General features: G+C 39.1%; 1 protein-coding gene across 5 annotated transcripts in view; it reads left to right on the forward strand.

Moving 5' to 3' along the window:
- The window catches only part of LOC124168921 (meiotic recombination protein SPO11), a 131,504-nt gene that overhangs the window by 30,630 nt on the left and 83,081 nt on the right, over nucleotides 1-17,793 (forward strand). For all 5 annotated transcript variants that reach the window (XM_046547317.1, XM_046547314.1, XM_046547315.1 and 2 more), the window contains exon 6: nucleotides 9,810-9,947. In XM_046547317.1, the coding sequence (XP_046403273.1) occupies nucleotides 9,810-9,947 (138 nt within the window). The remainder of the gene's footprint in view (nucleotides 1-9,809; nucleotides 9,948-17,793) is intronic.

Here is a 17,793-nt window from a genome sequence, read left to right on the forward strand (position 1 = left end):
CTAACGTGGAAAAGTAACGGCTCCTCCCTAAATAGTCTAACGTTTCTGTTATATTGGGCAGGGGATACATGTCTGGGGTAGTCACTGCATTAAGGCCACGGAAGTCAACACAAAATCTGTAAGGTGTGCCGTCAGCTGATTTTTTGGCACAATGATGACTGGTGAAGCCCAGGGGCTACTGCTAGGGACAATTATCCCGGCCCGTAACTGATCGTCCACAAGGGTTTGAATCACTTCCTTCTGGTGATATGGCACTCTATAGGGGCGGCGATAAATGGGTGGAGAATTGCCCGTGGGGATTCTGTGAGAAGTACCTAATTGTTGTGGCCGGAGGTAGTTTTCCTTCAATGAATTAACTCTGGTAATCATTCAACAGGGATAACAACGCCTTTCTTTCCGGTTCATCCAGATCCACTAACTTCTCCCAGAAATCTATCTTCCCCTCTTCGGTAGTTGTTGCTCGGACATGCCTTATGCCTGCAAAGTTACCTTTAAAATTTTTCTCCACTTTATGGAGAGTTGCCACTTTTGTTCCCCGACTCAAAGCAACCTCATCCAGCCCGAAATTCCCTAATTTTACTATAACCTCCCATCCTCTCTCAAACTTAATACACCCCGTGCTACAGCACAACTGTGTGCGTCCGTTATCACCTCTGGCTCTGTAATGTATTCTCCTTCAAGAGGGGCGTGATCTGACAGTCTGCACCACACTAATTTTTCGCACTAAAGTTTCAAACCTGGGCCCCCCAGCTGAGAGCCGGACACGCCCACCACTAGACCAACTGACCTTGTTGAAAGAGTGATGCTATTTTGGGATTATATAACGCTTGTTAAAATACCGCTCGGAAATTAATTAATTACAACCAGACTAAGGCCCATTACCACTACCAGTTCAGAGATGTGTTTGCCATTCCGAATGCCATAAATGATACGGCATTGATAAAGCTGCATATCATATCATTCCTACTGCCGTGAAAAATAGAAAATTATCCGTTACATTTCACACATTTGACAAAGTACTCGCTTCTCGATTTTTGTTATAAAGTGAGATTCACTTCTTAGATGATCTTTGAATTCACATCCTCTTTTGTTGTGCATTATGACAAAAATCTAAAATATTAAATTATGTCATAAATTGTTTAAAAAAAATTAATTGAAAACTCAGTTAGTACATATACGTACAAAATGACATGAAAATATTTATTAAGTTATTCAATGAATTAAATATAATTGATTGTTATAAAGAAAATATATTTTAAAAATTATTTAAATCCAATCCTCTCTTTCTCTCTAATTATAAATATGTTATAATAGGTATTATTTATTCCCAGAATTTTCCATAGCGTACGTAAATCGTAGGTGTCACTTGCAAGGCCGGCGCTAAACCTTTTTCCAACATCACAAATAGCTGTCTGCTAAATAAAAAAATATGCATTTATGAAATAACTAAATTACTTACCTAAATCATCTGAATGCTGATTCGTTGACATCCCTTTTTTAATAGCACTACTGCGCAGTTCAATTTGCATTGCATAAGTGACCGTATTATATGAAAAGGCGTTGCCGCGTTACGATTTGTGGATGACCGGCAAATTCTTTACACCATGACCCTTTTACTCTCTAAAATTCCCCCCGTTCCCAATTGGTTTGTAAGATACTTTTATAACGATGTTCCGAATGATGCTAGATCGCTAACGAGATAAGAAAAAAATCTGCAGAAGTGTTCAAAGGGCTTTCTCTTCATTTTACTGCCACAATATGTTTACGTCGCTACAAATGCCGAAAAATGCCACTTTTCATTAATTGTAAGTTCACCAATCCTACCATGGTTGAAAGAATACTTCTAGTACATAACACAATAAATATTAGTACTTTTAATTGAAAAATCGCGAAGAAAATGGTCAAAATACCGCAGTGATACAGCGAATCCCCATTCTTAGCCATGCACTACAACGGTGTGCTTCCCAACTGTGACGTCACGCCGCTTTAAAAGTGGGTGGGGAAGGAAGGGAGCGGAGGGGAGATGTTGGCCACATGGCGAACCATGGGTAGGGGTGGGGAATCTCGCGTCTACTTGGTATATGGTCTAAGAATACCATTCAATTCAGAATGTTAAGGGATGTTACAGTCAAAATTTTATGTGTCTCAAAGTGAGGCCGACAAGATTCTTTATACTTTAAATTTAACATAATTCTCAAAGCTTTCTTTTGTAGAATAAATATCTCAGTGCTATTGCAACTGTCACCCCAGAAAATAATACCGTAGGAAATTAAGGATTGAAAGTTAGCATTGTACACATGTTTTAAAACACTCAAAGAAACGCTTGATCGTAAGTGACGCAGTTGATAAATAGTACGTGACAATTTGGTGGTTAAGGTTTCGATATGTTTACACCACTTCAAGGATTTTTCTAAAGTAATTCCAAGGAAGGAAATGTTATTTACATAAGAGATTTCAGTGTTGAATAGTTCAACTTTTGGTGGCTGTTTACAGTTGAAGTTCACACAGACAGTTTTTTCCAGGTTGAGAGCTAGCATACTACTTCTCAGCCATAGCTGTATACGTTGAACTGTGGAGTTTATCTTTTCTTGCAGTTCTTGTGAGTTAGGGGCTTGCACCTGTATACTAGTATCATCAGCAAATAAAATGGTTTTTACTTCCTGTAGGTATGCAGGAAGGTCATTTATGTATAATGCGAACAATAATGGCCCTAATATTGAGCCTTGGGGTACTCCAAATTTAACTTTTCTCATGGTTGAAGAGAAATTATATATGTATTTTGTATCTGAATCCAGGTAAGATATTTGGACAAATTGGTACCTGTTTGTCAGATAAGATTTTAACCAAGAATAAGCTACTCCAGTGATACCATAATTTGAAAGGCACCGTAACATTATGTCATGGCTAACAGTATCAAAAGCTTTTTTGAGATCGATAAACAACCCCACAGCAAGATTATTTTTGTCAAGAGCATTAGTTGCCTCATTAACAAATTCAAAAAAAGCATCGGCTGTTGATTTATTGTGCCGGAAGCCAAATTGGTATTTGGACAAACTATTATTTTTATATAAGAAACCTATAAGGCGATTGTACATGACCTTTTCAATTATCTTGGAAAAACCTGAAAGTAAGCTTATAGGCCTATATTTATTACAATCCTTTTTATCTCCTTTTTTGAAGAGAGGGTAAACTTAGCAAATTTTTAATTGCCGAGGGAAGGTACCTTCTGATATTGATAAATAACACAGATAGGTAAGTGGGTTGACAATGAAAGGAATGGAGTATTTAATTATCTTATCTGGAATGCCATCAAAGCCTGATGACATTTTGTTTTGGAGGGAGAGGCCGATTTTTAAAATTTCCCTTGGGGTGGCAGGGTAAATAAAAGGTGCACTCTTTAAATTAGCTTGTATAGATAACTTGTTTTGAGGATCTTTGGTAGAATAAGTGTTGCTGAATAGCTTGCGTATTTTCTCTGGAGTTTCAATAAAGTAATCATTAAAAACATTAGCTGCAGTTAATGGGTTTGTCACTAATGTGCCAGATTGTATAACACTTCTGGTAAAGAGGCGGGATTGTTATTGCTCTCCTTTTTAATAATTGACCTGGATGCCTTTGAAGCATTTCCTGAAATTTCTATCCATTTATCGTTGTAAGAAGATTTTGCACGATGGATTATTTTCTTGCATTGCTTGACAAAATGTTTGTAAGCAATATAAGCAATACAAAAAATTAAAATTTTTTGCACACCAAACCTTACTAGTGTAGTCCTCATATCTCCACGCTCAAAATGACACTCCTTAAATACCTAAATGCTGCAATTAACATTAGTGAAAAACTTGTCGCCGTACGATCAAAATGAAAAATACAAAACATTGCCGTGACAAAGTTTCAAACCTGGATGAGAGGCAGACACGCCCACCACTAGACCAACTGACCCTGTTGAAAGAGTGATGCTATTTTGGGATTATATAATGCTTGTTAAAATACCGCTCGGAAATTAATTAATTACAACCAAACTAAGGCCCATTCAATGGAACCACTACCAGTTCAGAGATGTGTTCGCCATTCCGAATGCCATAAATAATACATACGGCATTGAAAAAGGCGGAGCAAGGTATGTGGTCTCCCCTTGTAAGTCAAGCCTGAAGTTATCAGTTATCTTTTTATACCTCTTGTAAAGTTTCAATTAATTTCACTTAGTTCCACACGTCACTTACAAATATTTTATTTCACTTTAAATAATACAAACTCGGGAGCAAGGGAACACCCGTCCGCCATAACTATCACAATCCGACTCCCCTCTTTTCATCTCCTCCCGTGCCGTCAACAATCACAACAATTACCTCACTCCACCTCTGCTGCTTATTATTGCTTGAATTACGTCACACCAAAACCAAAACAAACCACTCAAAATTAGGTGTTACATTTGCCCCATTGGAAAAGAAAATGGAATGACATGCAATTTTCTTTTTCAAAGCCTTCAAAAACAAAGTATTATGGGTTACGGGCGTGGCCCCAACGCCTTCAGTTTTGAACTTCCCCCTTTCCATCACATAAACACAGTTCACTCCACTTCACACACTGGCATTTTATTATTCTATTTGTCACACTTCTTTTACTTATCACTCCCCTTCTTTGTTCACTTTACTCATTCATTCATCATTGTCATCATTCATTCCAAGCATATAAATATTAACTATGTACTTAATAAATAATCAACAAACACTTTTGTAATCATCCATATCAAATTATTACACATGTATTTACCCTCATTTTTTTTTGTCATATCACCCTTCCACCGTCTCTCTAGGGTGTAATTACTTTCGCCACTTATCTAATTGCCCTATTTTAAATTTTACTCTCTTCCTTTTCTCTTTCCTCCTTCTTCTCTCCACCCGATTTTCGTCCTTTCTTACGTTATTTTCACGTATCTTAAATATTCTCGCGATCTTCTCAGAGTCACTTTCTCCTGCTGATCTAAGCTCGGTTATGTGATTGTTTCCTTCCGCCATCATGGAATTGACAAGGTGCTGTCGCTCCGGTTGGCGCGCCTCCGCTACATTGTTTAGTGCAGGCCGCTGATCAGCTGATCTCTCGCCCGGCCGGTGAACGTATCCATCGCCGAAAAAGTTATTGTCTCGTCGTCCCTCTCTCTGCTGGCTCGACGCTTGCCGTTGCTGTGATTTCTTCGAGTCCCATCCGTGCTGCTGGTTGGGCTGGAACGCGCCTCCCGACGTCCTCCACGCACGCTCCTCACGGGGTCCCGATGTATGCCCCCCATCGAACGTCGGGACCCTCAATTGCACCGCGGATGCCACTGCGATGCTGGGTCTCGCGTCCCTCTCACGCACGATGCGTTGGACCGCCTCCTCATCCAGCCCAGCTGCCTTTGAGGTGGATTCTTGTCCTATCTCGTCCACCATCTTCCCGGGCACTTCCTCCACTTGTTTTTCCTTTCTCCCCTTACATTCTCTCCGAAACGCCGCTAGCCCTTCGTTGATGCTTTTCATTGTCTCCTCCAACTTTTTGTCTCTTTCTTCTTGTTTGCTATCTCGCCTCTCCCGTTCTTCTTCCCATTTTCTATCTCGACTCTCCCGTTCTTCTTCCCATTTTCTATCTCGACTCTCCCGTTCTTCTTCCCATTTTCTATTTCGACTCTTCTCTTCTTCCAGCATCTGTCTTAGTAGCACCCGTAGGTCACTGTATCCTTGGTCCTGCGTCTCCATCTCAAACTCATGTGTCTCTATATCTACCCCTTCTTTTATCAAAAGCGGTTTTAAACGCTCCTGCAGCTCAAATTTCGCCCCTTGGGTCGTCGATCCCCGATTTCTCAACAAACTTTGTAAATCCACCTTTTTCAGTTCGTAAAATTTTTTCACTCCCGCCATCTTGAATTCCCGCTCTCTACGACGCGACTCGTTCCTCAGGCGTTCCGTGGTCTCGATCCTCTCGAGAAGTCGTGCCCCACACGTTGCGGCGCCAAAATGTAACGTTTTCTTTTAATTACTCTTAATTTCACGTCACATACAAACATTTCATTGCACTTTTAAATAATACAAACTCGGGAGCAAGGGAACACCCGTCCGCCATAACTACAGTGGAAGCCCCTTATAACGACAGCTGTTGGGCACAGAGAAATCTGTCGCTATAGTGAGTTGTCGTTGTTACCGAATGCAATTACATTGTCACAAAAAAATCACTCATCAGGCCTCACCTTCCTTGTTTCTGCCGAGAGGCGAAAATTGCAGCATGATAGCCGTTTTAAATCATTATTTTGAACATTTAATTCACTAATGATCATATTCACTTGCAATCTATGATCAAATCATATGTAATTATGCAGGATGCTATATGCCGAGGCATTAAGAAGTCGATTTTAAAAGTCCCAGCTTCAGCCTCACTCGTACTGAACTGTGCATTATGAGCTGTTATTATCCTTATTTCTTGTATGCTCCAAATATACATGTCATAACTACCAGTTATGGCTATGCATCAGACTATTAAATGCTAAAACTTCGGAATCTGTTCAAAAATTCATACCTTCTATCTTTCCGAGTAGTAATGAAAATGATGGGTGGCTGCTGCAATTGGGTGACGAAAGGAGCGTGATAAAATTTTAGGGTTCCACATGAGCATTGCAATTTTATCTTTTTCAGGTTAACGGCGGAATGAAGGTGGAAGTAATCTTCTTATGCTTCAAGTCTGCCGGTATGAATGGTTTACTATCGTGTTTCAAAACAGCCGACTCAAATGCTATCGGAATCATGAAACCGAACAGCATTACGGCATCTAAAAGCATATTAGTCATATCAATTATCTTCGGTGGAAAGGGTGAAAAACTGTTTCAAATAAATAGAGGGACAAATGATAAATGAAGTCCACTCTTTGTCTGTCTGTTAGCAATATTTATGCTTCGTAGAGATTCACGCAATCAGACGCAATATCAGCGGACGTAGAGACCTCTAGCGGCAGTGGCGCACACTTTTTGATAGGAATGCTGACTGGAACTGAAGAACGCTCGTAGTGTGAGGCGGCAATAACACAATTTTAACGTTTCTTAGTTCTGTTGGTGGGTAGGCTGGGCAATTGTCAATGAATAATAGTACTTTTTTATTCCTTCCACCAATCCTGGCATCAAACGCTCGTAACCACTGCGTGAAGATAGCAGCCGTCATCCAAGCATTTTTATTTGCTTCGTAAGTGCAAGGGAGAGTTTTAACTCCCTTAAAACATCGGGGATGGGCGGATTTCCCCACCACGAACGGTTTTAACTTATCAGAACCATCCATATTGGCGCATAAAAGAACAGTTACGCGGTCTTTACTTTTCTTCCCTCCTTTGCAGGGGTCCGTTCGAGTGGCGAGAGTTTTGTCCGGGAGAAGGTTAAAATATATGCCCGTCTCATCGTCCGCGTTGTAAATATCGCAGGGGCTGTAATTGTCCAAATAGTCTTTAAGGACCGGAGCCTAGCCTTCCACAGGATTAACGTCAACACTTGATGATTCACGGGATAGTTTGTGAAGGGATATCCCCTTCCTATCTTTAAATCGTGCAAACCATCCATCCGAGCACTTAAAATTGTCTTCACCAAGCCTCTCACACAAATACTCAGCTTTAGCCTTCATCATTGGGCCGGTGATAGGAATCCCTGCGGCTCTTTGCTGGCAAAACCACGAAAAAAGAGCAGTTTCTAGCTGCGGATGCTCTCCGGGCCGCAGGTGTATTTGAGTGCTTGGACGCCCTTCTTTAAGCACTGCCGAACAAATTTATTCTTTTTTCTTTAAAATAGTGAACAATGTCGATGTATTAATTCCAAATGGCCTCGCTATTTCACTCTTTGAACACTCTCCACTTACACAATCTGCAATAATTCTCATTTTGGTTTTTAAATCCAAGGACTTTCGTTTACCAGCCATGGTGCTAGCAGACGGGCGGAATAATTTTTAACCTCACTGCGGAGGCGCGGGAGGGAGATGACAAAAGAGCAATGAAATGTGTACTCGAGAAATTTATTAAGGAAAGAAGAATAGGAGAATACGGAACATGTAGACGTCGAAGTTGGCGGAAAAAATGCCGTTTTAAAAGCATTGAATTCCAGAGATGTGGCACGTGGTCAAAAAGTCAACCTGTCGTAATTACGAATGGCGCAAGAGTGGAATCGAGCCATTATCGCTAATACGAATTTATTTTACATTTAAATCATAGGGTTTAAAATGGTTCCTTGGGTAGCTGTCGCTAATTCGAGCTTGTCGCTATATCCCGTACTCGTTATAAGGGGCTTCCACTGTATCACAATCCGACCCCCCTCTTTTCATCTCCTCCCGCGCCGTCAACAATCACAACAATTACCTCACTCCACCTCTGCTGCTTATTATTGCTTGAATTACGTCACACCAAAACCAAAACAAACCACTCAAAATTAGGTGTTTCACTCTAATATTCTTTTGTTTTTAAGAACACTGTGCAGAGCACTGTGATTTACTATGGTGTGAATAAATGAACAACTTTTGGTCTTGTAATGACTCCAATGCTTTAGATAAACAGTACCCGAAAAAAGATGGTTAGGCCTAAGACATGATGGGTGATAACAGTAATAGCAGCCATTGTACTTTCTGATTTGCTTCATACTTAAAAAGCTTAAATATTTAAGTTACAGTATAGTTTTTAGGCCAACTTACTTTTACAAAAAAATAAAAAACAGAGTTCTTTAAATAGGCCATATTGGTTGAACCTTAAGGTCAATTGAATTGAACCTGTCCATTAATATTGCTATGTATTATGTAACCAAAGATACTTAGAAGACTGATTTGATTGTTAAGTTAGGCATTAATGATCTGGATAGCAGAGGGGTTCTTATGAATCCGTCTCGAGATTCATTTCCGTAAACTTTTTTTGAGGCTTCCATGACGAGTTTTACACAACGTTCAATAGTGTGGGTGTGACCTGGGAATTGCCTGGAAATAAAGTTTCAGTCAGGGATTGAGTGACTGTCGAAGTACGCTTCGATCTCGTCATCAATGATTTTTACCAACAGTGGTGGAAAAGATAATTCTCGGTCCATCACCATGTATCAGTTCTGAATATTCTTGCTCATTGAAATTGATTTTTAGTGGTGTGAATATTCTTACTTTTTTTCCTTCTTGCATCTATCTGCCTTGCCTTCAGAATTATTAAAAGTCCGAGCTCTCTTGTTTCTTGTAATCTTGAGTCAAGGCTGATTTATTTTTATAAAAGCATGTTCATTGTTAAAAAATATACTGTAACTTAAATATTTAAGCTTTTTAAAGGTGTAGCAAGTCAAAAAGAACCATGCCCGTTATTAATGTTATCTCCCATTATGTCTCCCGCTGCTAGCCATTTTGAAAATTTTTTGTTCTTTTGATTTGTCTATACGATTCGCTACTTTCCACCCTAATACAACTTGGAAATAAAAAATTGAGTTTTTTTGGCCCACCCTATTACACTTGCTTCTCCTCCCCATTCGTCCCAACGTGTCCGTCATGCTTCTCAATGCCCACTCCATTTCCACAACCCAACTCCTCTTCCCTTCCTTCCTCCCCCAAGCTGGTGTAACTATAAATGCTGCCTTCTGTGACCAATGCCCCTCATGATTAAGATCCTCTTTGGTATATTGGTGTCAGTGTAGTTGTGCATTAAACATGTGGAAAAACTAAGCTATTATTATTATTATTTCATTTTCAGCCATGTCTGAAGAATCAAAACCCTGACTATTAATTGAAATGCTGAAACACAAAACAAGATTGTATAGCTTCAATCAAGTGCTTACATCTATGTTTTTCCCCCAGGGCAGAGGATATCCAGACGTGTGCACTCGGCGGCTCGTTCACTCGATATGGAAGCAGCTGAACCTTCCTCTTTTGGCCCTCGTTGATGCCGACCCTCATGGAGTTGAAATAATGCTCATCTACAGATTTGGATCCCTGGTAAGCCCTCGTTTGCATTATGCCAGCATTATTCATCTATTTTCACATTGATGCGCGTAGTCACCCTTTTTGCTGATACATTTTTGAGAGTTGGAGTGGTTATTATTACAAAGGCTGTCCAGTAATTAAGTAACAGATATTTTGGCGTAGCATGGCAGTGGGTGGACTTTGCACCACCATCAGAGTGTTGCTGTACTCCGCACGCAACTAGCCGTGGAAGCTTGAGCATTGTATCTGTGTATCGTACTTTGTAAATAGTGGAGGGCTAAAATGAGTGCTGCAATTGAAAGTCCCGTCAGCTGTAAAGTGTTAGCAGTGATAAGGTTTTTCTTGGCAAAAAATCACTAACCATTTGAAATTTATTGCCAGATTTGTGATGTGTACGGTCAAGGTTTGATTAAACTTAGTGCAAACTTAGTGCATGTCCACAGTAATTTTATTTGGTACGATGCGTTTCAGCGACCTTACTTCGCTATCATCAGGTACAAAATGCCATATTTTTGTCAAGAAGTCATATATATATATATACAATCATGCAAATGGGAGGGGTATATTTATGAGTCGGCGGAAGTGGGAGAGGGGTTGGGGGGTAAAGGATGGGGGAAGGGGGTGGGGAGGTGGTTGGGATACGTAAGGATTTGGGATTCGGTTGAAGGTTTGAGAGGGGGGAGGGCTAACAACGGGGAATGACTCAGGAACTCAATGTCATTCAAAAGATTTTCCTTGCGTTTTCTCCTCCTGGTGATTTCCCATTGCTCGAGTGCGTCGAGCTGGCGTCCTTTTCCTTCGAAGGCCAGTATTTTAGGTTGGAAACTGCATGAATGGTTCTCGTTGATAAGGTGAGTGGCTAGCTGGGATTTGGTGTCTTTCTTATCAAAGCATCTTTTGTGCTCTGCTGTCCTCACTTTGAAATTCTGACCAGTTTGTCCTACATATGTTGAATCACATGAGTCGCAGCTAATTGCATAAATGCCGGATCTTAAAAGAGGGTCCAATTTATCGAATGATTTGTCAAATAATTTTTTAAGCGTCACTAGGGAATAAAAGCAGAATTTAAAACGGTCTCTCGGGAAGCACTTGGAAACTTTGTATGACTCTTTACCTACGTATGGTAGCTTCACCCACTTCTTTGTGTTTGAGGTCCGCTTAAGATCTGTGATTTCTTTAATGGCTTTTTTCCTGCGTGAATTCTGCAATATCCTCTCAATTAGATACCCATCGTAGCCGTTAACAGAAGCAATGTGATGATTGTGGTTTAGTTCTTTGGCAAAGGACTCCCGTGAAAGTGGAATATTCATGAGTCTATTAATCATAGAGTGGAATGCTCTTCATTTATCATTGTATCATAATGTTCCACAACATCTCGCCGAACACCGTTGAATACAAGGTTTGATTATGAAGAAAATTAAGGTATTCGAAACAAAACAAGTGTCTGGGAAAACTCGGTGAGAAAGTTTTGACAACGCTTGTGCTCACATGGCCAGCCGTACGTGAGAGCTCTTGGGCTATTTTTAGTGATGGGTCGGTTTGATTCCTCGATTCTCGGCCAAGAACCGGAATCGAAAACGAGTACTTGCCAAGGCGAAAAATCGATTCCGATTCCAGTATTACTTCAAACAACAAAATAAACGACCGCGTTTCCAACAGTCATTTGAATTTTCGCTCCACGTAATCGTAATAACAAAACACATATCTTCTTGGGATGTGCGAGTACTCAAAAATTCAAGTCGATCGAGTAGTTGGTACTCGACTCGAGCGTTTCGAGTCGCATTACGAATGTCGAGTCGAGTAGTTAAGTTTACAGTGCTTTCGAGGCTAGTAGGTCCAGCAATCTGCCGACAGGAAGCGCTATCATGAAACTCATGTAATAATGCAGTTTTTAAAGCCGATAAGTCATTCTAATGCCTTGGCCTGGTAGTTTCAGCTTGCCGAATACACTATATAGTTGTCGACGTGGGCGCCGAATACCTTTACGTCAGCCGCAGCGGCCGATCGTCTTCCTACCCGGCGCACACTGGTCTGAAATCGGAAAAAGCTGGAATAAAGTCCAAAATGACCTTTTTGGGGATAGAGACTTGAAACTCAGCGTAAATACTCATAAATCATTACCAAATATTGCTTTATATGCCATTTCACATAAATACGAACCTTTAGTGAGATACAGAGGCCCAAGCATGACCAATTTTTCAATGCCACGCGAGATATCGTTTTTCCTCAAAAAATCTTTGAATTTATCCAAGTGGTTTTGCGTTGGTGTGAGTTTTATGGAATATAAAACGCAATATTCCTTTGATCTGGTGCTTTGCCTATACTTTCAATGACTTTAGAAGATTTTGGCTCTCATCTGTCGGGTTTTACAATGCAAAATGGCCGACCCGTTTTTCACGTGAAATTTGACATAAAGTAGACATTATCTTTCGTTTACGAAAAATATAACTCGGAAAATTTGAACCACAATATAAAGTAGAGATTTCTAAAGAGTACTAATAAGAAATCTTGAAAAAAAAGTTTGCGACGAAGGAAATAAGAGCGATTTTTCAATCGCGCGTCAAGGCTGAGCTACACGTTGCGGAACTTTAAGGCTCCCCAGCCGGCACAAACCATCAAATTTCTTTTTGGCAGCTGGATGTCATCCAGATGCAAAGAGTATGAGCGTATCCTTTCATATAGATGCCATCCATTTGCCGGTCCGCTGCCGAGGGGATGCGGAAGAGAGAGACCGCCGCACTTAGAGAGATGCCGTGAGGATGAGGATGCACGAAAGTGCTGCCATCTAACTGTCGAAAATTGAACTCGGTCGAACTAATTTCCGATATTGCTTGTGTGGTTCTCTGTATCTCATGATTGTTTTACACCACTCGGGATAAATCAGAGCACGTTTTATTTCAAGAGTATAACTTTAATGACTCAGCATAAAACAAGAGACAGGAGAATAAAGGAATACAGGTGTACACAAGACAACATATGAGAACTTAAGTACAACATTGCTATCCATCGGAGTCCAAAACAAACGCATGAGTTCAAATCCAGGAGAGTAGAGGCCAATGAGTGCGCGAGGGTCGATACCGGGAGATTAGGCAAAATTGCTGCAATGGTCAGAATTAAAAAATATCACTATAAAACACGCCCAACACAACACTCAATCTACGAGGTACAACATAGCTATCCATCGGAATCCAAAACAAACGCAGATTTCAAATCCAGGAGAGTAGAGGCCAATGAGTGAGCGAGGGTCGACACCGGGAGATTAGTCAAAATTGCTGCAATGGTCAGAATTATAAAATATCACTATAAAACACGCCCAACACAACACTCAATCTACGAGGCTCCAACACGTCGAGATAGGGAAAGATGGCTACCAGACAACAAGTCCATACCTACTGCTGTAGTCATTGGTAGTACCGTATGTTCGTGAAAATCTTGAATACAGTGAGTCCTCGTTCTACGTCACCCCGTTAACGTCGTTTCGCGATAACGTCACGAAAATTTTGAGACCGTCATTCGTTTATCGCACCTTTGCTTCGCGATAACGTCAGGTCTGGTCAGGTCTTTTAAATTTCGCGCGAGAAATAATGCGAAGCGGCGGGCGTTGCAGGTTGTTCGTTTTGTGGGCGGTAATGCAGTCAGTCTAAACGAAGTGTAAAACGGTGTGTTTATTGTCAATTTCGATTACTTTTATAGCAAATTTTATGCAAAATGAATTCTTAGGTAGGTGCGCAAATGTTAAGTGCGTAAATGTCAAGTAAAGTTTTAGCAAATTTTACTTGACATAACGGTTTTCTGGAACCTGAAAAGCGATTTCTAGGAATTTTTCCGTTTAGAACTCGGAGTATTTGTCGTCACTTTTTCGCCGTGTTCTCAATTAATCTTGTTTCCTGTAACTGCGACGATGTTTCAGCGATGATGATGCCCAGGTGACCACCATAGCGAAGCCGAAAAAACAAACGCGGGAAGATACAAAAATGGAGAAGGATGTACGTCGCTGCTGGGGCCTAAGTCCGTAACTTGAATTCTCCTTTCTCCGGAGAAAGTGTACTCTCCCGTAGTTTTCTCCCGACTGTAGTCCGTAACTCGGCGGAGAAAACATCAGTTCCTGGCCGCTACCGGAGAAAACTCTAATTCTCGGTATCGGATAGGAAGAGCAGATAGGTATGAAAAATATTGAATCCGAAGCCGGCGATACCGTGAAGAACCAATAGAAAAGCTTTGTTTCAAATAAAAAAACGAGAGGGAAATCAAACGATTCTCACCTGTAATAACCCTAGTAGAAAAAAGTGTGTTCATTCAGTGTTCTTTTTATGTTCATTTAATGTTCAAATTGTGTTCCTTCTATGTTCACCGAATGTTCACTTTATGTTCTTTTTATGTGTTTTGTGACAGAAAGAACATAAAAAGAACACAAAATGAACACTCGTCTGTGAACATAAAAAGAACACAAAATGAACACTCGTCTGTGAACATTAAAAGAACATAATTTGAACACAAAATGAACACTTTTTTGAACATCAAAAGAACACAAAATGAACATAAAAAGAACATTTTGTTGAACAACAAAGAAAAAGCTTTCACGAAAGTCCCATCATTACCATGAACACTTTCACATCTTTGCGAATCAGATGTCAGTGTTTGGATATGTTTCAAATTATTTTATTTCCAGCTTTATTTATTAGAAACTAACTTAATAGTAGAAGCCAAATGCTCAGGCCTTATCCCTGTTTAGTATGCAATAAAGTACATATTGAGAGTGTTTTCAGGTGTTCCTTGATTGCATTCTCGGATCGTTCAATGTCCATTTTTTGATGATATGCCTTCATTTTGGGATAATTTTCCCGGAAATTCATTATTTTAAATTTCTAGAAATATTATGGAAAACTGCTAAAAAATACAGTTTTGTGGATTTCAAGATGGCGAAATTCAAACTCATTTTTGGTAGACAAAGTCTCCAAAATCATCTGTATTACTTGTTTTATGTAAAGCTACTTGTCATGACACATGAACTGCAGTTATCCACAATCACCTCCAAGGAATGAGAATTTTTATACTGGTTTATTTTAAAGAACAACAAAGAAAAATGTTCATTTTGTGTTCAACATAGTGAACATAAAATGAACATATAAAAAAATGTTCAATTTGTGTTCACCATGGTGAACATAAAATGAACACAAAGTGAACATAAAATGAACACATAAAAAAATGTTCATATTGTGTTCACCATGGTGAACATAAAATGAACTCAAAGGGAACACAAAATGAACATAAAGAAAAATGTTCATTTTGTGTTCAACATAGTGAACATAAAATGAACATATAAAAAAATGTTCAATTTGTGTTCACCATGGTGAACATAAAATGAACACAAAGTGAACATAAAATGAACACATAAAAAAATGTTCATATTGTGTTCACCATGGTGAACATAAAATGAACTCAAAGGGAACACAAAATGAACATAAAGAAAAATGTTCATTTTGTGTTCAACATAGTGAACATAAAATGAACATATAAAAAAATGTTCAATTTGTGTTCACCATGGTGAACATAAAATGAACACAAAGTGAACATAAAATGAACGCATAAAAAAATGTTCATATTGTGTTCACCATGGTGAACATAAAATGAACTCAAAGGGAACACAAAATGAACATAAAGAAAAATGTTCATTTTGTGTTCACTGAGATGAACATAAAAAGAACATAAATTGAACATCAAAAGAACACACCAAGAAATTGGTGAACATAAAAGAACACCAAAAGAACATCAAAAGAACACTTGAACACTGAATGAACATATAAAGAACACCAAAAGAACACATTTTTTTCTACTAGGGAAGGGCTACTCGTTCATCATTAAAGTTAAACTTTCAAATAAAAGAAATTGATGCATCGAAATTATAATTGATAGTGGATAAATCGATTTAAATCCATCGCAGATATATTACACAGATTCATTAGTACACACAAAAGAGTATATTATACCATTGAAAAAGGAGAGACTAATGCGTAACACCAAAGCATTTTTATGTTTTAGATGTAGGTAATCTTGTATACAAACGGCCACTGTATTCATTGATGATATATATGGCATATTTTTTTGCACTTCGGATGCTTACTTTCATTGGTGAATGCATGATGAGTATGGAAAAACATAACTATCAACGTCAGTATTACATGCATTTATCCTCGAAAAGCTGAAATACACAATGTGGGAGTGGAAAAAGAAAATTGAAAAACTTTACTATGCAGAAAAAATTCGTAAAGAAAATAACGTTAAGATAAATGTGTGAATGGTACATATTTATTCTTGCAAATACCTACGTGCCAGCAATTAGTAACATATGTTACAATCTCCCAAAATGTTATAGTTTAGGAAACACAACAACCTGCCTCGCTAATTTTAAAAATTTCAAATACTGACAGCGTAGAATAGCGAAAACATGGGGAAAATGGTTTACTAGAGGTATATATAGAGAAAACAAAGCAAAATTACCCTTACTTGTACATATTTATTGCTCATCATATCACATACAGCACTACAACGCACACATTTCTATCTTTTTAATACTTATAATCATTATATTCGGAATCAACTGTTTCAATAAATATCTTGGCTCACAATAAATATAAAACACTATTATGTAACACTAATAAAACATGATAATCGGCTTTCCAATCACTTTGCACACACTAAAAGAATTTGCACTCCTTGAAGTTCGAAAGGATTCTTTACACCTCACATCCTACTCATCACTAACGACTTATAATCAGATTACGTTATTTCACATTAACATTGCGAAGACAATTAAATGAATAGGTTGAAACAAATTGCTAAACCAGTTATTGTAACACCAACAAACTTCGAATTTCACTATCACTCTCACCGTAACATGACCAAAACAAAAACAAACAACAACACAACGAAATGCGTGAAATGTAAACATTGCCAAGCTCACATCTCACAACGAATTGGGAATTGGTAATAGATGCAATACGTAATAAAATCAAACAGAACTTAGAAGCGAACAAACGAATGAACATTAACAGGCGTTCGATGTATCCCTAAAGTAAGACTAGTTCAAATATGAAACATATCCCCTTCGCAATAGTTAGATACCTTTCATCGTAATGTACACAGTTGATTTGTAGCCTAAGTTATATACAGTAGAACCTCGGTTATACGACCCTCAGTTATGCGATGACCTCACTTATACGCCGATTTTTTTTGGTCCGGTGAATAACCCCATATGAACCCATGTATTTCCTACCTCAGTTATGAAACTTTTCACTTATACGACAAACTCGGTTACGAAACGTATTTTCCCAGTCCAATGAGATAAAATACCTCACTTATACGACTTTTCAGATAACTGCTCTACGAGAAGATTGCGGTACGCGCGCCGATTTTAGTCACAGGAGCAGGGGTAGTATGTGCTCATCACATAGATATGTCAATGAAGAATACTAAGTTTTAATAATGAGCGATGCTGTTTATTAGGTATTAATTTTAACTGCAGTAGATGATCGTTAATTCGGAATATCTATCTCTAACGGAAGATTGTCTAGAATTTTCCAAGGTTATGTTTTCCGTCGCCCCAGCGAAATAACACCTAAATGAGCCGTTAAAAATCCTCCCGTACCAAAAATTTGGCTTCCATGGTCATCCAAAAGAGATTATCGTGTTTGCAGTATAGATGTAAGTCGATGGTGATTCAACACGATGGTAAAAACAGCATGCATGGTCTCATTCCGCGGGCTAATCCCGCATCCGCGGGACGAATTGAGCCGGGGGAAAGTTGCTTACGCGGCGCGCCGATCAAAATTGACCTAACTTGTATCTCAGTGGGTTTAAA

The sequence above is a fragment of the Ischnura elegans genome, chromosome 12 (genome assembly GCF_921293095.1).
Source record: "Ischnura elegans chromosome 12, ioIscEleg1.1, whole genome shotgun sequence".
Lineage (NCBI taxonomy): Eukaryota > Metazoa > Arthropoda > Insecta > Odonata > Coenagrionidae > Ischnura > Ischnura elegans.